The sequence below is a fragment of the Lolium rigidum genome, chromosome 7 (assembly GCF_022539505.1).
Source record: "Lolium rigidum isolate FL_2022 chromosome 7, APGP_CSIRO_Lrig_0.1, whole genome shotgun sequence".
In the NCBI taxonomy this organism is placed as follows: Eukaryota; Viridiplantae; Streptophyta; class Magnoliopsida; order Poales; family Poaceae; genus Lolium; species Lolium rigidum.
In genome coordinates this window covers 106576140-106603570 of record NC_061514.1, presented here as the reverse complement: position 1 = coordinate 106603570, position 27431 = coordinate 106576140, and the positions used below count along the sequence as shown (strand labels likewise).

Genomic DNA, 27431 nt, shown 5'->3' with positions numbered 1-27431 from the left:
TACATTTGAATACAATCTACTGCAATCATTATTCTCTACTGTTCTTTGCAAACAAACAACATTTTCCACACCATACGTTTAATTCTTTGTTTTCAGCAAGCCGGTGAGATTGACAACCTCACTGTTACGTTGGGGCAAAGTATCTTGATTGTGTTGTGCAGGTTCCACGTTGGCGCCGGTTTCACTAGTGTTGCGCCGCACTACACTCCTCCACCAACAACCTTCACGTGTTCCTTGACTGCTACTGGTTCGATAACCTTGGTTTCATACTGAGAGAAACTTGCTTCTATACGCATGACACCTTCCACTTGGGGTTCCCAACGGACGTGTGCTTCACGCGTGTCAATCATATAAGTTTAATTAAACAAATAAAGACATGAAATGATGATCACATGTAAAGTGATGTTGTTTTATTTTAGTAGATTATGATCATGCATGCATTTGTTTCTAACTAGGGTTCTATAGGTATAGGTGAAGCTTATATAATCATATGGCTAAACCCCTAGGGTTTTAGGATTGCAACTATTAAGGATGAACACATAAAATAATGGAATCAAGGTCTTACTTATATTAAAATTAGGGTTTCTTAATTATGGTACAACTCTAAAATGATAATTGACAATAAAGGTTACTTTGAAACAAAATTAACAATGGTTGAACATTTTATTAATTTTCACAAGAATTAATAATTAGAATAACTCCTAATTAGGTTTAATTAAAAACTACGGCTTAACAATTGTATCTAGGATCTCCCAAAAGGGGAAATTCGTTTTGGAGATCGGGTGGCAATGTGGCATGGAGCTCGGTATGTTCTGAAAGTTTTAAAACATGGTTTCAAAGTTTCAAAAAAGAAAAAGAAAAAATCTAGACATACACAATGTTCTATTGTATCAACATACAAAATCTCAACCCGCAATATCTTATATGTTGGGCTCCCGTGCTCCAAAAATCCAGTGGTATTGAGCTGAGAATTTCTACCGAACCATTCCTAGTTGATTTGGGTGGGCCCCGCGTGCCAGCCTCAGCAATCTGGGTTGCTTCCCTCGCACTACTCTGCAGGCAGGCCGGTATAAAACTACCCCGGGGGCACGCACCGTCCGTATCACGCACGACCCGACCACCGACCCGCAGGCCCCACGAAGCTGTTCCTCTCTCTCTCTCTCTGACGGTGCCACGAAGCACGAAGGCCGTATCCGTCCCGTTCCCGTTCCCCTCGATGGAAGCAGAGTACACCCAAATAAACCCCCTCCCCCGACTCTGCCCCAGGCGCCGCAAAAGGGAGCACGACGAACACCAAGGAGGAGGAGGCCTCGCGCTGCTGCTCTCCATGGATCTCGACGCGCCCGACTCGCGCCCGCCGCAGCAGCCGCAGGCTCCGTCTCAGCTCCCGGTACGTCTCCCCGCGCCTCGCGTCTCATCGGTTTCTTGGGGCGGATTCCGCTGCGTTTGGTCTCCTCGGCGGCGCGCGATCTTGGGGGCGGGAGGGACTTCTTGGCGGCGGGATTTTATTCGGTAGTAGAGTGGACCGATGATTTTCTTGCCTTTCTTGGGATCGGAACTTTCGGGAGGGCGCGCTCCTCCCGGATTCTTTGCGTGGGGGATTAGCGGGATTTTCTTTCTTGGCCGGAAAAGGGTCACGGCGACGGTGGCGCTAGTTCGTTGGGTATTCGACGCGTTGCGCTGGAAATGCTGCGGTTCTTGGTGTGCGTGCGTTCACTTCACAGCTTCGTGTGCCCAAGAGTGATTCTTTTCTTGCAGCACTCGCCTGGCTGTATGCCTTGCGGCAGAGGAGTTCTTTGACCTAGGTTTTAGTCCACGGTTTCTTTGTACTTTCAGGGGCAGTCAGAACCAAAGAACTCGCAGGTTTCAGCAATTCAAGAGCCTGTTGTTGTTTCTTTGCGTGTAGATTCTTGCAAGCCTAGTCCGCGGTTGGAAGTTGGAGGATTAGCATTTTAGCACCCCATTTTATAGACTTGCATTCGAGAGGAATTCTGTCTGTATGAACATTGATGGCCATGAGGAGTTTAGGCGCTACCGGGAGCTTCATCTACACGAAGCTGTTTAATTTCTTACAGTATCTTGTTCAAGCTAGGCGTGTATGGTTATCAATTGGTTGGCTGAAAAACTGTACTGTATCTTGGGAAAATTCTGGAGGGAGGCTGCCAGGTGTTCTGCAAAACTGTGTAATGGTATCCACTTGTTACTAATAACATTAGTGCTCGTTCTTTGCCCTCTGAAAGATGGCTGACTGTTCATAATTGTTACTTTGTCAAATATGACGATTTGCTGTGAACTTCAGAAAGACGTTTATGGCTTCATTTAGAATAATTATCTGGGGCATCTTTCTTCTCACATTGTTCTTTCTTTTTCCAATGAACATACATGATCCTTCTCTGCTCAAGCCATTGGTTTAGAATTCGTGTCAAAATCATTGATAGGCTCGACAGTTATATACATTGAAAAACTGTCAGTGATAGCATTTTGCAGATGCTTTTCAAAATCTATGTATGTGTCCATGAAAGAAATGTTCATCTTTAGACAAAACTTCTGTATTGTGGCTTCCCACGAATAGAAATATAAAAGTCAAATGAAGTCTAACAACTGTGTTTTCTTCGTAAATCACAGAGCAAGCTGAAAGCAGTGTCACAAGAGCTTGGACATGAGGTCCGAATATTTTCAAGCACAACATTTGAGACAATGACCAGCAATCTGCCCAAGGCAGATCAGGGTACACATACTTATATGCCTTTTCCATGCTTAACTCTCTTCTATGTCTTTATGGTAGTTGTGTTTTGACATGAAATCATGATTCATGTAGAGGAAGATGATGACTTCTATGAGCTTCAGCCTGCTGATTATTATAAGTTGTTTTCAAACAGGATAGCAGGTAACTTTTATGTCTTCTTATTATTGTTTGAGAACATTCACATTTATCACATTGTTCAAATCATACATGCTCTAATTCCTTAATTATAACCATGCTCAAGTGCGACTCCCTTGCAGAACAAGCGAAAGTTCTGAAGACTCGTAAAATACGGGAAGCAGAACTTGCTGCTCAAAGAGCAAGAATAACAAAGGTAGGAAGGAATATGATACACCATACTCTATTTCATTATCGTATTTGGAAGGAGTGACATACTGCTTGTACAAGTACTCTTTTTCCCTTCTAGCTGATTTTCTTACTTCTTTCTTTTATCTAGCCTTATATTAGCAGCACCTTTAGACATGTTCTAAGAACAATTATATTTCTGTAGAAAAATACAAAGAAATACTTAATAGTGATACACATGATTTTGATTACTTGAAGAAGTACTTTGTTTCTTGCCTTTTCTAATTAAATTAGTCCTGGAATTCTGAGATGGATCTTAGCTCATTTATTTAGTTTATTATTTTTTCCGTCTTTTTCTGGATCTAGTTTCAGGGCAAAGTCCATTTTGTTGCTAGCCCCTTTAACTGTAGGCAGTAATGAGGGCCATTCCCTGATGGTTTACTTAAAGAAGTACTTTTTTTTGCCTTGTTAGTTTAGTCTAGGAATTCTCAGATTGAGCTGGCTTATGCTCATTTATTTGATTTATTTTTTCCGTCTCTTTATGATCTAGTTTCAGGGAAAATCCCATTTTGTTACTAACCCCTTTAACTGCAGGCAGTAATGAGGGTTCGATTCCCTGATGGTTACATTCTTGAGGCTGAGTTTCATCCATCAGAGGCGGTACATAGTCTGGTGGATCTTCTCATGAAAGTGATTGCTAGACCAGATCTGCCATTCTATCTTTGTAAGTTCTGCTTCTCGGTTGAGATGACTGCTGTAGTTTGACAAGTAATGTTTGTCCTTCCTTGTTTCCTGCTCATCAGTTCCTTTTATTTCACCATGGTAATAATATTTCTGGTTAAGATTAGCCTAATATTAGCTACGAGAAACATTCTACTATTATTAGCAAGCAAATATGTTGACAATCGTCAACAGCAGGGAAACATGTCTTATATAAGTTCTATGCCCTTATCTTTACAGCCTGCAAACACTATTTTAATGCATTATTCTGAGCAAAGGGTTTTACAGACAATTTTGATGCTAATATTTTACGAGCCACTTTGAAGTGCTATAAATAAATTTAAAACAATTTGGCCACAGCACAACCATTCAGAACACTGATTTGATGAGCACTTCTGTAACACAAATGGGTCAACTGTTCTCATTGTGTTGTCTTCTGACTAGCTTAACCAATGGATTGCATACTCATTTCTCTTGTGCACTTCATTTGAATACCACTAGTTTTCAAATCGATAGTCTGATTATAGCTTTGATGCTGCATGTTCTAGATACAGTATGTATCGCAGAACCTATATACCACATATGTTCCTTTGTTTGAGCTTGTGGAAGTTTGAGGATCCTCTAGTATAGTAGTATATCACAAATGAGATTCTCATAGATCTTCTGTGATCTTGCATTAGATACGTACTGGTTACAACTTCTTAATATCTGATCCATTGATTTCACCACAGATACAGTTCCTCCAAAGAAGCGAATACTGGATACCTCTCAGGACTTCTACACAATTGGATTTGTTCCTGGAGCTAATGTCTTCTTTTCTTACGATCTGCCAGCAGGTATGCATTATCTGAAAAAGTAGTATCATTTTGAGAAAATAAGCAATGATTTATAGCACTTCTTCTATGTGCCTTGACAAAATCACGTTTCCATTTATGTAAAGTTGTATTTCTGGTGCATTTGAACACATGTACACGATCAGGATTACTGGTTCTTTTTCAGCACTTGGCTCTTGTGATATGCATGAGTTTCTGTTGGGCATTTAATTATGTAACGTATTCTTGATAATGTTAACCAGAGTTTATGCTAGACATCCAGATATTCACATGTTGTTAGAGGTATTCACATGTATTGGGCATGCAGGGTTGGAGTTAGATGCAGATGCTGTAAAATCAGGACCATATCTACGTGAAGAAATTCGAGCTTTGGATGGACTGTCACTTCTCTCGGAACCTTCTGAACAGCCTGATGTTTCTAAGACAAATTCTGATTCAGCTTATCAATCTGAAGCGCCCCGATCTGATTCTGCACCACCACCAAATAAGAAACCAGCCACACCAAAGTGGTTCAAAAGGTATAATTGATTTTGGCGCCTTAATGTTAGGAAAGTGCATTTGAACTTATATCCTCTGTTTTGTATTTTTTTTTTTACAATTCCCTTAAAAATTCTGATCATAGTTGATCTGGTTTGTTATTGCTTTGATGAATTCTTGGGTTTGCTATTGTATCTTTCTGGGATTCTATTCAGAAGGGGAGAATCCGTGCAGACTAAGATAATATTCCAACAACAGACTAATTTGACTAAGATAATATCCCAACAACAGATTATTTGTGACGGTGGTCTAGTAATGTCAAAACCCCTCCCCTAGTAGTATCAACAACAAATGAGCAATGAGCTTAATTCTTACGAGCTTACTGAACCACCTGCAGAATTATGGCTCTGGAGTAGTATTTCATTTGCTTTTAAGTAGCTAAGTTGTGGTTTCATTTTGATACATGCATTTCACACTGCATATGTGTTGTTTCTGCAAGATGTCTGAAAATTATGCTTTTGCAATACTGTTGTTAGACTGTACTTTCTTGCTTGCTGGAGCATCCTTTCCTTTATTATGTGTTTGAACTTTTGCAAGGTAATGTTAATTTGTCTTATCTAATCCTGTGCAGGTAAGAGCATGAGAGCGCCAAGAGTGCACCACCAGCACAGCAGCCCTTAGTTAGGCCTTTGAGCACTGAAACACATGATTCGCCAACTTCCATGATTCAACGACTTCAGCTTGGAAAAGATTGTGTGTACACTGCCATAGTATGAGAACTCAATCCTCTGTGCGCTGTAGTTGTCGTACCATTGGAACTAGATCTCATATTTTCCTGGTGGTAGCATGTAAATTTGATATGTCAAATCGTCTTGTGGGGTTTGTGGTGCTTACCCACCTTTAGAAATGTGTAAAAGACCACACAGCAGCAGAAACAGAGTAAAGTGACAGTGGTCGGTGTTCTTAACACTTTACTGCATGGTTTTGTTCATGTGCTTACAAACTAGCATCTTCATCAGAAGGTGGATGCGAGTTGACCAACAAAGCAATTTGGCTTCATACTGCTGTTATCCTGTTTTTGTAGGATGATGTTGCTTAAATTTTATTTTCATTTTCTTACACATTCATTTTCTTACCCTGAGCAACTAGCAGTAGTTATGATTATTTTGCTAGTGAGGGCACGTCGCAAAGTGGCATTTATTCAGATATTCGCTGTGGGTCAGCAAGGTGGCGTTGAGTGGATGCCTTTGACAAGAATGTCTCCGTTTGCCACTATAAAGTCCGTATGATCCATCCTCACAGGCTTAGTTTAGCGTGAGACTGGTACGGCTTTCCTAATAACCTCCGCTTGGTGACACATTTTGTTTTATATAAATGACCAAGGGGGCTGCTATGCTTTTCATGTCTCGGAGTGGAGGCAGCTGTGCAGATGTCTGTCCCTATCATTGGATGCTCTTGCAGCTCTTCTATTATGTACTTCATTTGGTCCTCTATAGAACTTCCAAAGAAGCATTGATCTTTTTTTTTTGAAAATCAAAGAAGCATTGATCTAGCATTACATCCAACTATCTAAGTCCAAACAGTCTTACCCAGGTGGCATACTGAGATTGGCGTGATCCGATCTGATACGTGGAAGGGGGTCGTGTGCCGTGCTGTGGTGCGAATGGAGGGGTCCATGTATTCTCTGGTGAGTTTGACATCCACGGATCAGCTCCAACACCCAACCACCAACAGGCCACCTCGCTCAACTCAGCTCTCATGCGTCCACAGCACGAGGACTGGACAGCGATCTCAAGTTCTCAATAGCTGCCAACATCTTGGCTTTTTGACAGCTACAGAAGAAAAAAACTCGTGGAAACGAGGTTCTTAACCTTGGAAGATTACCTCTCGGCAGCACTGGCTCCACAGCGTCGCTAATTCTGAAGTACTTCCAAACTACTCCCTCTTTTCAGTACTACGTATTACTTACCGCTGATCCTGATTCGGATATATCCAGATATATTTTACTACGTCTGTTCACTCGTCTCTGCAACAACTAATATGGAACGGAACAGAGGGAGTAAATGTCATAGCTTTGGGCTACATAGAGATGTATCTAGACAAGTTAGTGAGTTGCAGAATTTCTTTTGCCAGCCGATCAAGGGGGTACCCTCAACCAGCAATGTTTACAGGTTTAACCGTTTAAGCTAAGGGAGGGTGTCATATCGAATGTTGTTTCCTCTCCCACCGACCGATATGATCATGCTCAATAGCAGAAAGTAAAAAAAAAAAAAAAAACCAACACTGGCTCGTGTGGTTGCCGGTTGCTACACTGGCTCCCTCCCTGCGTTGGTTTTCCATTCTTCCGGTTTTTGGTCAAACGCATGGACCGCCTCCACGACGTACCCAATTTACACCAGACGCCGACCGCCGCCACACCTGAAAAACACAAACGCAGAGCCTTTCTAGGCCTCGTACGTCGAAGAAAGGATTCGTCCACTTCTTCTGTGGCGTGTTTCTCCGGGTTCAGACTTGGTAGTCCGTCAGAGACTCAGAGGGAAGGAAGTAAACGAGCACGTTCTCTCGCTTTCAGTGGTAGATCACTGGATGTCTTGATCGTCAGAGCGTGGCGACGCATTGGCCACTAGGGAATGAAACGGTTTCATTGAAACCACACTGCTGAACCAGACGCAGATCGGATCGTCTAGCACGCACGTCTGACCAACTCAAGGAAAAAAAGAAGGCAAGTTCGGTTCAGTTCAGTACACACGTGACCCGTGCGGACCTTGCTACGCAATATTCCATCTGCCCATCCACAAGGGAAGAGCAGGTCGTTGATTTGCAGCTAGCCCCGCGGCTTGCGACTTGCGAGACGTCGGGCCATCGTGCCACGATCCGTATCGCGATGCCTGACAGCATGTCTAACAGGTCTCGTATTTTTTCGCCCCGTAAAACGCGAATAGAGGACCCTGTATCGGGTTTTCATCGGCCGAAAACTCGGACGAGCTAGCAGACCCCGTATCCCCACCCCGTAAAACAGAGACGAGCTAGCAGACTCCGTATCCCCACCCCGTAAAACAGAATATTCTGTTTTACGGGGTGAGGATACGGGTACTGCTAGCTCGTCCGAGCTTCCGCCCTCAAAACAGGGTTTTAGACAGCAATTTGCACAACAATTTCACATCAAACATAGCACATCCAAAATATGTGATGCATAATTCATAGTTTTAGCATCACAGCGCGATCATAAGCAATGTTTAAGCCACGGAAGTTCCCAAATATGATCAACCATCATATGATCCATCGCCACCGGCGCCACCGCTCGCCGGAGACTCACCTTGAGCACGAGCTTGACGCGCAACCTTCTTCCTCGCAATGATATCCGCCTTGGTCTCGTTCCACCACGCCGCTGATCCTCGTCCATGCCGTCGGTGCGCATCATCATGATTTCCCTCTCCTCGGCCAAGAGCTCCTTCATGGCCTTGGCTTCTTTGGCTGCGATCATCTTCATGTCAAGCTCCTTCCTTGCTTGCACCTTGGCAAGCTTCACCTCACTCTTCTTGTCGGTGATGAGGAGCTTGGTCTCCAACGTCTTCATCGTCAATGCCTCCTTGGACTTCATGAGTTGATCCAACTTCTCCCGGAAGCTAGCTACTTCAAGTTCTACCTTGACCCTCTCCTTGGCCTTCTTGTTGCCCTCGGGCTTGCCGGTGTTTCTCCCACTCATGTCCTCCGCTTCATCATCCATGTTGAGAAGTGCCTCCTTCTTGCACTTTGGCTCGTTGTCCCTCAACTTCCACTTAGGAAGATGTTAAGGATGGCAAAACAATGTTGAAATTGAAATTCCTTGTTCTTCGAGCCGGCCATGTCCTTGTACCGTTGTTTAGCATACTTGGGCTGCACAACAATAGTATGAGGAGATGTTTCCACATCATCAACACATAATATGGATAGCTTGTGATGTTTCACATCATCAACACAAGGAAAACTTACATAGTCCTCCGGCACGCATCCACTAGGGGGGTTGTCGACCACTTGATCCATGGCAGCACTCCAACGAGAACAAGCCGGCTTGATGATGTTCCATCGGCCTTCAAGGGAGCGGTAGGATCTGTCCGCCATGCTCTTCGTGCGAGGCTTCAGCTGGTGGTACAGATCCTCAATGCGCTGCCAATAGCGCTTGCCGCCTTGGTCCACTTCGGTGCACGCATCCATCCCCACCTTGCTCCAAGCACGGACCAAGATGGTGTCTTCGATCTCGCTGTAGTTCGCCGTGCGTGGCTTCGGCGTCGACGAAGAACCGGCGGCAGCCGGATCAACCTCAACCACCTCCTCCTCGTCACCCTCATCCTCCTCCTCATCATCAATCTCTTCGACGTTGCACTCGGCATCGTACCGGCGTCCAAATTCACCGCGGAACCGTTGAGCATGTCCATGTAGGATGTTGTGGACTCAACATCGAACACCTTGTCTACGTCCATGGTGGATGGCAGCGGCGCGGGCGGCGCATCGGACGGAACGGAGGGAGGAAGGGGCGTGGCCTTGGAGGGCGGTGGAGGCGCGAGGCCGATGCGGTTGATGGCCTTTGTCCGCACCTTGGCCGGCGCGACGCCCCTCGGCCCGGCCGCCTTGGTCTTCAGCCTGCCCCCTTCTTGGCAGCCGGCGGGGCTTCGGCCGGCGAAGCTGCGGCCGGCGAAGCTGCGGCCGCCGCCGCAGATGCTTCGAAGAATACCTTCGGGATCCTCTTCCTCTTCGACGGGATGGTGGCGGAGATCATGGCCGACACCACCCCGGCGTTCGGCGCAGCTCCGACGGCGACATCGACCACCGCGGCCGGAGGAGATGCATCGCCGGCGGCGAGCGGCTCTTGCGGACGATCCATGGCAGCGGGATCCGGCCGGGAAGGGCGCGGGGGAGGAGATCGGTCGGCGGCGACGGCGGTTGGCTTCAGCGAAATGCTTCGCGCGCAGTGGAGTGGGCGATACTGGTTTCGCCCAGTATCCCCGCTCCCACCCCGCACAAGTAGGAGGCGACGACCCGCCCCGTACTCGAAAACAGCAAAAAAAGATGCGGAGACCGTTTTTACGGGGCGTGCTAAACGGCCGGGTAGAGCCGAAACCCTCAAATCGGCGGTTATTATACGGGTTTGCCCCTTTTACGGGGTCTGTTAGACCTGCTCTGAGTACGTACTACTCGGCACGCACGTCTGATCGAAAATACAGTCTAAGAAACGACGGTGTGATCTGGGACGATTTCATTCGGGAGAGAACGCATTGCACGTGTCGGGAGTGGTTACATCGTCACATCCAATTGACCAATTGGGTACAAGCAATCGGTGAGAAAGCTGGAGTACCGCTCAGACGCAATGCCGTCTCAAGCTTCAGAGCGTTTATTTCATTGCCCCCTCTACTAGCCATTTCCTTTGTTTATAAAAAAGATGTCTGAAGTTTATCTAAATTCGAATTATCTAGGCACTTTCTAGTGTATACATACATCTAAATTTAGACAAACCTTCAACATTCTTTTATAAACGGGAGGAGTAGGTACAATGTGACCAGATAATAGCAACTTCACCAAGGAAAATAAAATTTCACCTATCAGTGCACATGGAGTTCAGGCGTTCAGTAAGGGCTCCTTTGATTCATAGGATTGACATAGGAATTGTGTAGGATTTGAATCCTATAGGAAAATTTCCTATATAAGTCATTTGATTCATAGGAACACATCCTATAGGAATTATTCCTATAGGAATCTTGTAGTGCAAATCCTATAGGAAAAAAGCATTAGCTCATACCTCATGAAAAAATTCCTTTGCTACAATCAAAGACACACCATATTCCTATAGGATTCAACTTGGCATGACATTCTAATCCTACACCTTTGCTATTCCTATACTCTTCATATTCCTATGAATCAAAGGAGCCCTAAGTCTTTACCATAAAGGCTCGATCAGTAAGTCTTTGTAGTGAAGAACGAACTTGCTGTTTTCAGCTCGACCATTTGTTTGCCGAGATATTGTCCATCTAAGCTTCAAACAAGACTTAGGTGCTTGTAATCTTTTGGTCTGGTTTTTTCTTTAATTAATTAGACACCCTGCCTTCTTAATTAATATAAAAGGCTGCAAGTCTTTTGCCTTATTTTAACTCTTTTTTGCTCGTCTATAGCTCAATGTGCAACCATTAGAAAAAGCTCCATGTGTAACCATGTATGTAGAGAAGAACAAGAATATTGTTGAAAGTGCACTGTTTGTTTTTCGCACTAGTGTAAGGTTTTTAAATATTAGAGCTAAAATGTTTTGAGTTCAAGATCAGACCAACCCAATATGTTAAAAAGACTTGTGACCTATATCAATCAATGTGTTCGATTTTTTTTCCGGTAAAGATCCAGGCGTTTGATGCGAAAGAAAGCACTCTTGCAATACATGCACTGTCCACATCTCTCCATCAGCTTAATTTCACCAACGCCCTACGAAATTTCAAGGATTCATAGTTTCCTTGAGAACCCCATAGATTTTGTTTTTAAACATCTTGCCTGTCCATTTCCTCAAACTCTTAAAGTGCATGTATCTCTGAATCCCCAAACGTAGCCTGAGCTACATGGCTCCTTTTTTTTTCTCCAAAATTCGAATTTAATATTTTAAAGTTTTTTAAATAAAAATATTTTCGGATGTAGGCCATGGTGTACTCTACCACTGCCCACAATATTAGAATGAAATACGTTGTCTTTTACGCTACACAAAAGTAACAAATTCTTATGAATGCCGGAGGTTTGAAAATCTGTATTGTTCAGTATCCAAGATCCACCATTATGTGAAATTGCACAATCCAAAATATCTAGTCCCTCGTATTGCTCTTTTTTGCATAGTGGTAGAGTACTCCATTATCTACCAGAATTTTTTTTTTTGTACTCCCTCCGTCTATAAATAGATGTCTCAACTTTATCAAAATTTGAATGTATCTAGACCCATTGTAGTATCTAGATACATTCAAATTTGTTCTAAGTTGAGACATCCTTTTATAGACGGAGGTTAGTATATAACTTTTTGAAACTATAAAATACGAACTATTTTTAAATTTTGAAAAAAAGGGGGCTCAATATAGCCCAAGAGCTCCAAAACGGCACACTCATGTTACCCTTCCCATCGAGGATGACGTCATACACATGTCAGCAGATGCCATGGCACTTATTTCTTATAAGTCATCGAATATGCTTTTTGTTGGTGCAACCTTTATGCACCACCAGGACCATTCTCTAGCGTACAATCTTGCTAACTTTGTCAAATTCGAAAGATAAAGAAGAAGCTCTCATGCACACAGGAGTAGGAGTAGAACCTTCTTCCCATAAACAAATTGCAACCCAGAATTACATGACGATGGTCGATGGGCCTCTTTTCACATGCGCCCCTGAAGTCCTCGGCTCTCCCAACACGACGGACACGTACACTTCGTGGTTTTTTTTTTTGACGTACACTTCGTGGTTGGTGGCACAGAGCACGCAGCCACCGTACGAGACCGAAGGGAGAAAGACGGGTAGGTAGTGGACCGGTGAGGCGAGGCGGCCGAGGTGACCGACGCCGTATAAATGGCGGGCCTGCCCAATCCCACCATTCAAGGACGGACGGACGGAACGAAGGTGCCACCTGCCACCCAGCACAGCAGTAACTCTCCTCCGACGCGGCGCGCTTGCTCGCCGCGCGCGCGCATCTCGATCGCCACTGGTCAGTGCTCCATCTCCATCTCCAACCCCCACCCCGGCTGCTGCTGCTAGTTCCTCTTGTTTTGCTTCGGCGAGCGAGTAGGTCCGACGTTTCTCGATCGGCGGCTCGTCGCAATCCGCTCGGCTGTCTAACCTGTTCCGGCAAGTCTTGTTGCGGGGTTTGTTTTGGGTGAGCAGGGGGTCGCGCTTTCCTTTCCCCGTGTGATTTCTCTTTTCTAGATTTCCGCGCCGTGTTTCGCTCGCGCGGCGGCTGGGCGCCGTGGATCTCGTGCCGTGACGCCTACGCGCGCCGCGATGGAGATGTTCTTCCTGCTCCCAGATTTGAGGAGGATCCCTCCCATTAAATGCCACCAATTGTGGTTAAGCTTTTTTTCAGCTAGTTGTTGTTCCTTGGTTGGTTCTCGAGTCGGGATGCAGCGGCTGCACGCTTTTCCGTTCCGGGGAATTCTGCTCTCCGCCGGATGTTTCGTTCGTTCGGCTGTTCCTTTTGCGGGGGAGCGGTTCCGTTTGCTGATGCGAATTAGGGAATGTTGTTTTGGTCCTTTTGAGTCCCTGCCTGTTTCTGTTCTACAACTAGAAATTACTAGAGAAAAATACGTAGAATTATTCTGCAGTACTTCTATTGGTCACCGCAAGTAAGTACGGCAGGGTCAACCCTCGGATTGAAGTACGGCTTTATTTTCCTGAAAGGTTGTCCAAATTGGATTTCAGTTCTACTTTAGCTGTATCTGAATTCTGGAGGCGGTTTCGTTCCTTGCTAACCCGAATTCAGGGGATCTTGCTTTTGATCCTTTTGAGTTCTTGCCTGTTCCAGTTCTACTAGTACTAGAACTGAAATACAGGCTCGTTTTCCTGAAAGCTTGTCCAAATTGAATTGAGCTGTACTTAAGTTGCAGCTGAAATCAGTGCTGTCAAGTTGCGATCGGTATAGTAGTTCTTGATGACATATGTTTGTCTATGGTTCTTTGCAGTTGGAGAGATAAGTTGAGATCACTGTGTTATCACCGATCATTGGAAATGGAGTCGTATTATTCACTTCAAATGGAAAGTGCGATTTTAGATCTAGTTATGTGCAGTTTTTTCGTTTCCAGCTTTTTTTATGCAACGTTTCCAGCTTTTAGGGGCAATAGTAGCATGACATGCCTTGGTAAAATTTGGCAACGCATGGAACAGACCAGACCAAGCAAACTATTCACACGTTCTTGCTATCTAATTTCGTCTGATATTGGTTCTTCCATTTCAATGAGTGGCATGACAGTTATTAGGCTAAATTCAGATAAGTTTGCCATTTAATCATATCTTGCTCGCTTTGTTAGGTGTACTGTTGAAGGAGCAAGAGAATCATCCTGTTTGTCATGGCGGGAACCGACTCTTCGGCGTCGTCGAGACAAAGCAGTTTTAACTCTTTAGCAAAGGACCTGGAACTTCCTCTAGAGCAAGGGTGCCTCTCTATCATTGTACTTGGGGCTTCTGGAGACCTTGCCAAGAAGAAAACCTTCCCAGCACTCTACCACCTTTTTGAGCAGGTAGTTTGACATTAACTAGTTGCTTCTTATGCAATTCGCAAAATCTATATTGCGAAAAGGAATCTACCTTCAGTTGAGGCACTCCAGAGCAAGTAATCCATATTCATTTTCTTGGAATGACCTGATCACAAGTATAAGTGCAAACACCTGTAGCCATGTTTCCCCCTGGATCCGAATTAATGCTTTAGGAGTCAGGTCAAAGGACTGGTTTAAGCTTCCACTTATTCAACAACCACCTGTGTTACACACCATTTTTAAATACGCTATTATTCTCAGGTCAGCTGATATATTGATTTACTTTAACGCTCTTTGTTACAGGGGTTTATACAAGCTGGTGAAGTGCATATATTTGGGTACGCGAGATCAAATCTTTCTGACGAGGGGTTGAGAGAACGTATCCGTGGGTAAGTCCCTGATGGCTGGAACTAACTATATGGTAGTGTAACATATAATTTAAGTTTGTTCTGCTAAGAACCTCCTTGATTTCCATACTAAATATTATTTAGAAGAAAGCTCTATTGTGTTCTCGAGAAAATGACTCAGGATTTTACGTCTCATATTCATTTACATGTAGGCTCTTAGAGCATGCTTGCATCTCTATCTACCGGGATTCTGCTTACTAGGATGGGTGTCTGCCAAATTAGTTTTAATTCCTGGAAGCACAGACACTGTTTATTACTTGGTCTGCGATTTGCTATATGAACTGAGACGATGGTTTCCTGAAATTGGAAAAGCGTGTACAGACACTGTTACTGAAATGCAAGAATCAAGTTTACAGCTTTTCATGGCATTATCTTCAAATAATTTACAGATACCTCAAAGGAGCCTCAGAGGAACACCTTACAGAATTCTTGCAACTGGTAAATTGTTGTGTATAAGTATATAACTACTCATAATTTGTAACCTAACATGTACGTCATTATAATAAATTTGTATTGCAGATAAAATATGTCAGTGGTTCGTATGACAGCGGGGAAGGATTTGATAAACTGAACAAGGAAATATCAGCGGTAGAGATGTCAAACAAATCGGGAAGCTCTCGCAGGCTCTTTTATTTGGCATTGCCTCCATCAGTCTACCCTTCAGTGTGCAAAATGATACGAACATATTGCATGAATCCAAGTAAGTTTCTTTCCTATGCTTCCTCAGAAGCTTGAGACCTTTTTTTCCTATGCTTTAGTATATAGGGAAATAAATGCATATATTTTTATTCAGTACTTCCAGCTGCAGAGCAGTAATGAGGACATGATCATTTGAAGGTTTTAGTGTTTACCTGTTGTTCACTTCAGTTCAGAAAAAACCCGAAACTGCATACTGAATTGCAATTTACTTTTGTCAAATTTTAGGACAATCAATAATGTTGTGCAAATGTGCTTGCAGCTTCTCGTGCTGGATGGACTAGAGTAATTGTTGAGAAGCCATTTGGAAAGGACCTGGACTCCGCAGAAGAATTAAGTTCCCAACTTGGGGAGCTATTCGAGGAAGATCAGCTCTATAGGATTGACCACTACTTGGGAAAAGAGCTGGTCCAAAACTTGGTAATGTTTATAACTTTCTTCAGATATTTGTACGTTCCTAACATTGGGCTAACTCGTTTTGAATTAATCACATTTCACAGCTAGTGCTTCGTTTTGCGAACCGTTTGTTCTTGCCTCTTTGGAACCGTGACAATGTTGATAATATACAGGTATTCTTGTTTCTCCTTGTTAGTTAGCACTTAGCAGTTGTTAACTTACAAAGTTACAGTTGGTGACAAAAGAAATCCATAAGTTGTAGTTACTGCACCATGTAAGGTTTTTTTTGTAGGTTATTGCATACATCTTTGCTACTTATAAATTATTTTTATCTTTATTGAGCTAAACTAAATTGTACCTAATAACATTGACACTTATGGTTAGTTGTGCGCCAGCTACAAAGTAGGAATTTAATAATAGCTTCAGACTGTAATGAATTTAAACTTGCAGATTGTATTCAGGGAGGACTTCGGAACTGATGGGCGTGGAGGATATTTTGATCAATATGGGTATGTAGAAGCATTACATTCATTAATAAGTTGTCTAATCTAAAATTTTACCCTTATAGTTATATAATAAATCATGCCCTTATAAGTAAGTAAAGAATATTAATCTTGTAACATATCTGGTAAGCAAGGTAAGTTCTGATATATTTTAGATATGTCCGTGGTTCTAGTTGGTATTGATCAACATATTTATTTTTGTATTTGAAATGTGACATTGTGTATTTGGCTTTGTTGCTGTTGTTTTGCTAAGTTTAACATTGAAAAGTATTACAATCTAACAGCAACCAAGACACTCAATACTGAATTTAGTAAATTTCAGTCAGCTTATATCACCCTCAACTATCAGGATGTTCCCTGCGTATCTGTATTACTTTCTTGTTTGCGATATTTGGATCTGTATTACTTACTGTAGAAGTACCTAACCTCCCTCTTGTTACTGCAGAATCATTCGTGATATCATTCAGAACCATTTGTTGCAGGTAAAATTAAGGATTTGTTAATACCCCATACAGTATTGTTTTGCAACCATTCCGACTTCAGTATTTACTATTCAGTCTTTGAACGTCTTGAGATAGTAATCAATTGTTCTTATAATACTTTTATCTGGGTAACATTCAGTATATTTAACACTGATGTCACAGTTTTGATGCTGATTTTTTCCTGGTAAAATCAGCTTCATGCTGATTCATATATGGCTTAACTAATACATGCTTGAACTGTCTGTAGAGTACAAATGTTCTTAGGAGCTAAACAGTCCAATAATAATTGTTGCTACCTTGTGCAGGTTTTCTGTTTGGTTGCAATGGAAAAGCCTGTATCTCTTAAGCCTGAGCACATTAGAGATGAAAAAGTCAAGGTTCTTATCTTTCTCTACTCTCAAGTGCGAGTACACATCTTATACTTGTCCTGCTCGCTTAGTGCAAAACAAAATCAATTTCCTGTGGTTATGTCAGGTTCTGCAATCTGTGAACCCGATAAAGGACGAAGAGGTAGTCCTTGGACAATATCAGGGCTACAAGGATGATCCTACAGTGCCAGATGACTCCAATACCCCAACATTTGCATCTATTGTACTTCGGGTACACAACGAAAGATGGGAAGGTTTGTCTTTCAACCAGTATCTGTTCTTTGACTTGAGATGTCTTTGTCTGGATCATAGCATCTTCATTTCTGGTATTGACTCCCAAATATTCATAACCTGCAGGTGTTCCTTTCATCCTTAAAGCTGGTAAAGCATTGAACTCAAGGAAAGCGGAAATTCGTGTGCAGTTCAAGGATGTTCCTGGTGACATTTTCAGATGTATGTGCTCCAGTTAATTTTCATGGTGTAGTGAAAGTCAACTCTGTGTACATACAATGTAATACCTACTCAATTGTGTTTTTGGGTATCGCTGCTACCAAATACTAATGAAGTGCCCTTACATCAACTAGGCGGTAGAAAACTAGAAGCGCTTTCATAAGTTTGATACAATTAATAGGTAAAGTTGCACTGATCGTACAAAATGAGCAGAACTGATCCATGCACTTGCCTTATGTTGTATTAAATACACACTACAAAATATGATGAACAATAAATAGAAATAATTGTGTACAAAACAGAAAACTAGATAAACAATGCAAGAAAGTGTCTGGCTTTCCACTAACATAGTATAAGGCATTATTATTTTCGAGAATAATATAATGCAGTAGTTGTCGTTGAACTTGTCTAAAGTTTGGTTGCTTATGTGTTATGTTGTTAAGTTCATCCGTTCTATCATGGCATGTTAGTTGATTTGTTAAGGTGTTAGATTAAGATGACTCTTTCCTCATATTTTAGCTTAGTTGAATGCCACTGTTGTTGATACATTTTTGCTATCAGTATTGGCGTGCTCTATTTGTTGTTCTCTTTTATGTCCAGATCAAAATTTGAGATCTCTTGACTGAACTAATTTTAACATGTTGAAGGTAAGAAGCAAGGAAGAAATGAGTTTGTCATACGCCTCCAGCCATCAGAAGCCATGTACATGAAACTAACTGTAAGTCCAGCTACTTATGTAATGTCTAATGCTTTTTTTTTCAGTAAAGCTTTCTGACATTTGAGCAGAACATAACTGCTAACATAATTTACTGATATTACATGCAGGTGAAGAAACCTGGATTAGAAATGGCTACTGAACAGAGTGAACTTGATCTGTCATATGGGATGCGGTACCAAAATGTCACTATTCCAGAGGCATACGAACGCCTCATTTTGGATACGTACGTATCATCCTTCCTGAATTAACATATATTCTTGAAAGGGAAATTTCGATCCTAAAATCACTAAATCATGCATAAATTCCACATATTCCATGCCATGTATGGCTTTATCTATAATCACCTTCTATTGGTCATACGCACTGATGGGCACCCACGTTTCCACAGGATAAGAGGAGACCAGCAACACTTTGTGCGCCGAGATGAGCTGAAGGTTTGTCTACACCCTAGAAAATTTTCTTTAGGGGATCCTTCTGTTTATTTCTCCCTGGAACTCTTCTGCTTTCCATTCTCCCCCTGACACTGTATCTGGTGATTTCAGGCTGCCTGGCAGATCTTCACTCCCTTGTTGCATGACATTGACGCGGGGAAGCTGAAGTCTGTTTCATATGAGCCTGGTAGCCGAGGCCCCAAGGAAGCTGATGAACTGAGTGAGAAGGTCGGGTATATGCAGACCCACGGTTACATATGGATACCACCCACCCTTGCATAGAGTGCCTCCATTCAAATCCTAGTAGGTATCATTAGATAGGAAGAGTGGAACTTTCACGGATATAATTGTTATGAGCTTTCCCTGTAACCCCAATTACCTGGCGTTGTAATAACAGATCTGCTTGGCCATATATAACCCACTACGGTGTGAAATAAAAAGAAATGCAGTGTTCCAATAATCGTTCACTTAACTGCTAAGATTGATGTTCTGTATTCTGATGGAATGTTAGACATGGTGCATTAGGCAAATCTGCTATACCTTATCTGATACTGATATTGAAGACATTTCCACACGATGTGGACCACATCACCAAGACACCAACCCAGTTTGATGTTCTTCACTCAACAGGAAATAATAGTCTAAGAATTCATTAGACATACATTCCCAATTTTTAAAGCATTTTGGAGCTTTGATGGTAGGCGTTTGTTGAGGTGCACCTTAAAGAGAGCGGGAATAGAGAGGTTCTTTCGGCTCATGGAATTTTTCTGCATCGTCCAATAGCATGCAATCTAATGGTCAAGATGGCCTGATACCTTGATTAATTCTGTGGCTAGCAGCAAATCAGCTGGAGATGGTGCTAACTGAATATCCAAGGAAAATTGGCAATAATTTGAAGTTATTAAGTGCATGAAATGTGATCCATTTTTCGATAAAGGGAATATATTAATATCAAAAGATACCAATTACAACCAACCTCTGCAACAACAACGTAACACCCTAATGACAGTACGGATGCACACAGCCAAAAAAAAAAAGAAAACTAAGAAACAAAAGTCCCGCTATAGCATCCTAGGCTTAGCAACAGCAATACAACCATCACCAAGACAACACCTGAAATACAGAATCTTCAAAAACGACGCCTCCAAGAAGGAAACGGTGCACCAGCGCCGTCGTCGCCCGACCAAAGATCTTAGGTTTTCACCCTGAAGATAGTCCCCGCTCTCAAAACAATGCCTCCAACAAAAATATTGTCAGACACAACCAGTTAAGGCCAAACATTGAGATTTCATTCTAAAAGGTAGGACTCTAAACTTTATCTGTGCTGCCGCCCCCACTTCACATAGAGGGATGGACAAGTCCGGCTACGGGAGTTTATAAACTGAATGCTAACTCTGGACTCAACCTAGATTCAGGAAAAGGGGCGACTAGCGCAATTTTTCGGGGATTCTGGCGGAAATTTAACTCATAGCAGCATGATGTGATTAGCTTTTGATGTTGCAGCAATGGAGGCTTCGGCTTTGTTTGCAGGCCTTCAATTAGCAGAGCACAGTCTCCTAAGAGCATCTCCAACAGGCGCGCTATATAGGCCGCGCTGCAAAAAATGGCCGGTATGTCGCGCGCGGGAGGAAAGCAGACGTTCCAGCAGGCGCGGTAAACGGCGCGACGCTACAAAAATTTTAGGGCGCACGTCGTTTTGCATAATCCGGAGCGCCTGACGCGTCGGCTACAGCACGCGACAACGCTATGCGCACGCGCGAAAAGCCAACGGCAGGAAATTGCCCCCCCACCTCCTCCTTCCCGGCGCCGTCGCGTTCTCCTCCGCGCCGTCGTCGACATGTCGTCGTCGTCGTCGAGCTTGCTAACAACATGGCGCGACCATGGTGCTCGCCGATTTGCTCCCAAGGTATGCACCTCCGCCGGCCGGCCTCTATTAGCATGTGATTTTTACTCGCCAATTAGCTACAATAGTTTTTATAGTTAAGTAATTTCATATATATGTTTGTAGAGTTCATCATACGATTCATCGGATGACGAGTATGACCAAGAGGAAGAGGAGAACATATCGCCACTATTAGCATACCGCGCAGTTAAGAAGCCAAAATTTGGTGGGTCGGTGTTCGGTAGACAGAAGTTGTGGAGAGAAAGGATTGAAGGGCATGAGAAGTTGATGCGGTCGTATTTCAATGAGAATCCGATATTCCCCAAAAGCTATTTTCGGCGGCGTTTCCGGATGAGTCTCAACTTATTCAAGCACATTGCAACGGAGGTGACCAAGTATGATCGCTTCTTTGAACAAAGGAGGAATGCCGCCGGAGAACTTGGTCATAGCACATATCAAAAGGTGATCGCCGTCTTGCGTATGTTGGCATATGGTATACCGGCGGATCTTATTGATGATCATTTGGCCATGGGAGAGAGCACTTCTATCTTGTGTGTAAAGCGCTTTGTCGTTGCAATTGTCAATGTCTTTGGCTCCACATACTTGAGAGCCCCCAATGCTCAAGACACGGCAAGGCTTTTGGAGATCAACGCCAACCGGGGGTTTCCTGGTATGCTTGGTCCATTGATTGTATGCATTGGAGTTGGAAAAATTGTCCAGCGGCATGGCATGGACAATTCAAAGGCTATAAGAAGGATGCCACCATAGTACTTGAAGTGGTGGCCGACCAAGAGACTTGGTGTCAACACCCGGATTTTTAAGTCCGGATGCCTATTATGTCATACATCGCAATCCCAGGAATATTGTTGTTGCGAGGCATAATAGTTAAGTATCACAGTCATCATTCCTTACAAACCATACTGTCTTACAATTTGGAATCACATGATCCATATTACACGAATAATTGATCTATTGATCAACGAACTGATCAACGAACAAACATAAGTTCATAGCGGAAGCGTAAAGATAAAGGGACTCTATAGTCCATAGGCCAACGCTTGACGTCAGCAGACTCCTAGTTGTTGTAGACGTCCTACTGACCGTCCTCGTCGTACTGCTGCTCCTCTTCATAGTCTGGCCATTTGAATAGCCAGGGACACAGCCGTGAGTACTTTAAGTACTCGCAAACTAATACTAGTGTAAGTGCTAGCAATTCTAGTAAGGGGGTGCTAAGCTCTAGTTTCTTTGCGTAAAGCCAATTTTAGTTCACAGTTATTTGCTAAAGACTTATTCATGTGCTAACTAACTCAAGTGGGAACATTAGTGTCATTCTCACAACTCTGTTGTGTTTCAATAAACAAGTCACCATTCACCATTCATTTTATCAACATTTTCAAGATCTAACACTGGAAACTGTATGGCCTTTCCAACCGTCCGTAACCGTGGACACGACTATTCAAATAGGTTTACACTCTGCAGAGGCTGCACACTTGTGCCACAACATTTGATTTCATCCGTCGGGATAACCCCGAATCATCGTAACACAGTACGCGGATCATCAACCATAACCTTTCATTTACTAACCCTAGTATGAGCACCTCTCCCCATGAGCTTGGCCTCCCAGTGAAGACCAACTGTCAACCTGGGAACTGCACATGGCTTGGCCGTACAATTCACCTCAATTCACATTATTTCTCAACAACGGAGGCAGCCTCGGCATAACCCCTATGATGTGTGTTCAGAGGGAACCCATACTAAGATACATAAATTTTTAGTTAAGCCCTTACCCATAATCAGGTATTGTGGGGGTACTTATGAATTGGAAAGGTATCGCATCCAAACCAATATTAGTTTTTAATCAAAAATCACTATCTTCTCTTGGTCATATTCACCTTCAAAATTCATTCCATAGTTTTCATCATCATCATTTCACCACACATGTTCCCATCTAGAGTAGTCATTTTTAATTTAGCACTAGCATCTAGGTATGAGGGGTGCTAAGTACTTTGCTTAGCTTCTAGGCTAACTTTGATACTCTTGTACTAATCTAACATTAACCCCATTAAATCATGAATCAAAAAGTACTTAAAAAAACAACAGTAAATAAAGCTTGGAAATAAAACTGGGAAGTAGGCTCATGAACATAAAGTAAATGGGTAATGCCTTGCTCATGATGAGCTTGCACTTTGCAAGAGTATTATCTTGCCTTGGTTGGGGAATTGATCAAAGTGGTCTTCTTCTCCTTGGAAGTAGACCTCCTCCTCCTCTTGATACTCCTCGGTACTAGCGTCTAAAATACGAATACGGGGTACACAATCATCACACCAAACTCATTTACTAAACTAAGCACACACATGATTTACACAACTTAAACTAGCATCACACATTACTATTAAGTTGGTGGATGTGTTTTTCTTATTTAAGAAAAATAATTTCCTCTCATATTAACTTAAGTGTTATTTTTATTTATTTAGAGAAATAATTTCCTCTCATTGTCTTATTAAGATTTAATTTCTCTCCTGAATAATATATGACCTAGGTTGACCAAAGTCAACCTCTTCATACTTATCATTTAAGAAAATGATTTAAATGAGGGGTAGCACCTCATACAATTTAATCCTAGCATGGTAAATATTTAATATCATCAACAATCCATATGAGACCTATATGAACAGAGTCTCTACCTCATTTTGGATGGTTCATGACAAGATTTAAATGAGAGAAACAATCCCATATGATTTATTAATAGTTTTGGACAATATCTTTGACTAGAATTAGCCATATAGTCCTTTAATTAAACTAGGCCATGATCATTCAAAGTAAGCATGGCATATTTTTGCAAAAACAATTAGTACAAGTGTAATGTGATTTATAGGAGTTGGAATTAACTTAAAAGCATTTGTGGTTGATTTTTAATAATTTTTCTAAGGCAGAAAAGTCCCTGCCTTGTTTATTTTCTCACTTTAATTTTATAAAAGATCTAGGGTTCAAACCAGTGGCATTGTGTAGAAAAAATCCTAATCTTTCCAAATATATAAAATTTGTAAAATTTGGCTAAGTAGATTTGTCCCTATTAATTTTTAAAATTGGCAACAGATTGCATAATTCATCTATTTTGAAAATTCGAATTTGAACTAGGTGGGCTGGCGGGAAAACGATTGGGCTGCACAGGGGAGAAAAAGGTGGGCCGGCCCAATACTGCGTCCAACGCAGCAGGCACTCTGAAAGCGTGGGGGCCATGCGTCAGTGGGAGTCACTCACCGAACCGGTACGCGGCGTGTGGAGCGTTGGATCAGGCGATGATCCGACGGTGGGGAGTTGTCGTCATCGATGGCGAGAAGCAGGGGCTGGCACGGCGGAGGTAGGGGGTCGGAGAGCACGTCGGAGCTCCGGCGAGCGTCGGAGTGGTGCGCAGCGACGTTGTCGACGACGAGGATCACCCTGGTAGCAGCGGCGCGTCCTGGGGTGGCCTCCTTCTCCGGCGAACTCCGTGTACTGGTGGCGGCGGCGATCTTGCAATTCGAGCAGTGGAGTGGCTAATCGAAGGAATTGAGGTGTCGAGGAGAGCTGTGATGAGGAGGAGAAGTGTTCTGTGTGCTCAATTCGGGGAGCGGAGTGCTCCTTTTATAGTGGAGGGAGGTGGCCGTGGAGCGGAGCTAGGGTCGCCGGCGTCGTCGTCGGTCCAGGGCTGCGAAGAGGCAAGGCATGGGCGCGTCGGGGTACTGGTGTCTTGGCGAGGCTGACGCGCGTGATTGTGGTGAAAACGAGGGAGGGAGGCGACGGTGAGGTTGACGGGAGCGCGTAGGTCCGTGGCGGACGTCGTCGTCGTGGTCGTCGCCTGCGGCGTTCCCGCGGGCCAGGGGCCACTTCCAGGCGGTGCAGGGTGAAGTGCTGCGTCGATTGGCGCAGAGAGTGAAGGCGGAGGTGACGCGAGGGCGCGGGTGTCGTCACGCTCTGGGTGTGCCAGGGTGCTTGCCATGCGCGCACTGGCGCGTGCATGGGCATGTCTGGGCGCCTCTGGCCACGGCGTTTTCTGTCCGTTGCGGTGCAAGTTTTCATCGAGGCAGTGCTTGGTCATGCTCAGGTGAGTGAGGGGAAGGTGATGGACATGGTGAGGCATGCTGGAATCGACCAGAGAGAAAGAGAGCATGATGGTGGCATGACATGCCACGGCATGGATGCTCTGGTCAACATGAGCAAGCTCCAGTGCTTGGCAAGTGGTGGGGATGGTGCAGAGAGGTGAGAGGAGGCTCCAGTCGTTGCCAGAGAGGTCGGGGTTGGACTTGGTCCAACGAAATTTCTCAGCATGGGCTTCAATCCTCACCCTGCCTGCAAGGTGTTTGGTTTAATGCCCGCAAGAAAATAATATTTGAATTTTGAAAAATATTTTTGGTGGAGTGTAACCATATATTAAATGGAGTATATTGGTGGTGGTGGTGATCAAAATGGAATTGAATTGCAAAAACCCAATTTGCATATGATCTTGAATTTGATAAAAAGTCTCCACTTTGCTTGCTTGCTATTTGAAATAGGGACAGAATTTGGGGGTGTGTTTTTGAGCAAAGTTGTTCTCCTTGATGTTGTCTTGGATGAGGTGCAAAGAATTGGTCAAGTGTAGAAGGGAAATCTCACAAACCAGGGGCTCAAAGTGAGCATCAGGCTAAAATTGCCCCATATGACCATAATCACATGTGAGCTCATATTTGATTAAAATTTGATTTGAATGGAGTTTGACCGTTTCCAAAGTTGTTAATATGTGTTTAGTATCCATTCACATCCAATGGTGCAAACCAAAATGGTCTAGATCAAAGATTTGTAAAAATGGCCTAAGCCTTATGTGTGTGTTGAAATGGATTTGTATATTTTCATTTCTATTTTCTTTTTCTTTGTATTGGATGATCAAGAGATCATGGTGAGTGGTTTAGAGCAAAGTTAACACATAAGCAAGCATCATGGCAATTGCACACTAAAAAATAATTAATAAGGTGATTTACATGCATAGTCCTATATGATGAGAAAAAGTTTTTGTTGACTCTAATTTTTGGGTTCTTGGAATCTCTCTCTTGTTTCTTTTATTGAAAACTTGGGATGTTACAAACCCTTCCCCCTTACAAAAGATCTCGTCCCGAGATCGAGAGAAAACTAGGTACTAAAGAGATCTGGGTATTCCTTCTTCATATCTTCTTCGCGTTCCCAAGTGGCTTCGTCTTCGGTGTGATTGCTCCACTGAATCTTCAAGAACTTGATACTCCTGGTGCGGGTGGTTCTGTATGCTTCTTCCAGAATGCGAATAGGCACTTCGCGATACGTCAAGTCCGTGTTGATATCTACTGATCGGTGATCTATATTCTTGAATACTTTAGTCTTCTCCGGTACTTCCAAGCATTTCCGGAGCAGTGAGATGTGAAACACATTGTGCACAGCTGCCATTTCTTCGGGTAGTTCCAATTGATAAGACACTTCTCCTCGGTGACTCAGAACTTTGAAGGGTCCAACATATCGGGGCGCGAGCTTTCCTTTCAGTTGGAATCTCTGCATTCCTTTGAGGGGTGACACTTTGAGGTAAACAAAATCTCCAATCTCAAAGGTCATCTCTCGGCGTCTCTTGTCGGCGTAGCTCTTCTGTCTTGATTGCGCAGTCTTGAGGTACTCGTGGATCTTGTGCACCTTCTCTTCGGCTTCTCGAAGAACATCTGGTCCAAAGACTTGGCTTTCTCCGACTTCGGACCAGTTCAGAGGGGCACGTCACTTCCTTCCGTACAGGGCTTCAAAGGGGGCCATCTGTAAACTGGCTTGATAGCTGTTGTTGTATGAGAATTCTGCGTAAGGTAGGCAGTCTTCCCATTTGGATCCATATTCCAGTACACAGGCTCTCAACATATCTTCCAGTATCTGGTTGACTCTCTCGGTCTGTCCGTCAGTCTGCGGGTGATAAGCGGTGCTGAAGTTCAGACGGGTTCCTAGTCCTTCATGCACTTTCTGCCAGAATCTTGAGGTGAACTGTGATCCTCTATCTGACATTATTGACTTCGGGGTTCCGTGCAGGGCGACTATTCTTGAGATGTATAGCTCAGCTAGCCTTGGTCCTTGGTATGTGGTCTTGACAGGGATGAAATGTGCAACCTTGGTTAACCTATCGATGACTACCCAGATGGAGTCATTTCCTCTGCTAGATTTGGGCAATCCTGTGATAAAGTCCATACCGACAAAATCCCATTTCCACTCAGGAATCTGTAAGGGTTGCAACAGTCCTGCCGGTCGTTGGTGTTCTGCCTTGACTCGTTGACAGATATCACACTTGGCGATGTAGCTTCCTATCTCTCGCTTCATTCCGTGCCACCAGAATTGTTCCTTCAGGTCTTGGTACATCTTGGTTCCTCCGGGGTGAATGGACTACAGGGTGTCGTGAGCTTCCTTCAGTATGACTTGCTTCAACTCTGAATCTGACAGTACACACATGCGAACGTTGTACCAAAGTACTCCTTCTTCCTCAACGGTGAATCCTGGTGCCTTTCCTGCAGCTATCTGACTCTTAATTCCGTCAATGCTGGAATTTCCCTTCTGGGCTTCTTTGATTTGTCCAATCAAAGTAGGCTGCAGCTCTATGCTGGCTAGATATCCTTCACTAACTAGCTCCATTCTGAATTGCTCAAACTCTTGGTATAGGCTAGGCTGTTCTTCTGCTATCATGGAGTTTAACTGACACGGCAGTCTACTCAAGGCATCGGCTACCACATTGGCCTTGCCGGGATGATAGTGGATTTCCATATCATAATCCTTGAT

General features: G+C 43.4%; 2 protein-coding genes across 2 annotated transcripts; both read left to right on the top strand.

The window, feature by feature from the left end:
* The first annotated feature begins 1216 nt into the window (after window positions 1-1216).
* On the top strand, window positions 1217-6138 carry LOC124671802 (plant UBX domain-containing protein 1-like). The gene is made up of 9 exons (XM_047208130.1): window positions 1217-1390; window positions 1837-1902; window positions 2626-2728; window positions 2819-2887; window positions 3004-3077; window positions 3644-3773; window positions 4501-4605; window positions 4910-5120; window positions 5711-6138. Exons 1-9 carry the CDS (start codon window positions 1217-1219, stop codon window positions 5712-5714), a joined length of 936 nt encoding a protein of 311 aa, XP_047064086.1. The 3' UTR covers window positions 5715-6138.
* Window positions 6139-12710: 6572 nt separating this feature from the next.
* On the top strand, window positions 12711-19238 carry LOC124674860 (glucose-6-phosphate 1-dehydrogenase, cytoplasmic isoform-like). Its single transcript, XM_047210915.1, has 16 exons — window positions 12711-12775; window positions 14091-14300; window positions 14619-14704; window positions 15112-15160; window positions 15242-15422; window positions 15681-15838; window positions 15919-15987; window positions 16265-16323; window positions 16763-16799; window positions 17105-17176; window positions 17274-17421; window positions 17525-17620; window positions 18265-18335; window positions 18443-18558; window positions 18724-18769; window positions 18878-19238. The coding sequence occupies exons 2-16, from the start codon at window positions 14130-14132 to the stop codon at window positions 19046-19048; spliced, it is 1530 nt and encodes a 509-aa protein (XP_047066871.1). The 5' UTR covers window positions 12711-12775; window positions 14091-14129; the 3' UTR covers window positions 19049-19238.
* The last annotated feature ends 8193 nt before the right edge of the window (window positions 19239-27431 follow it).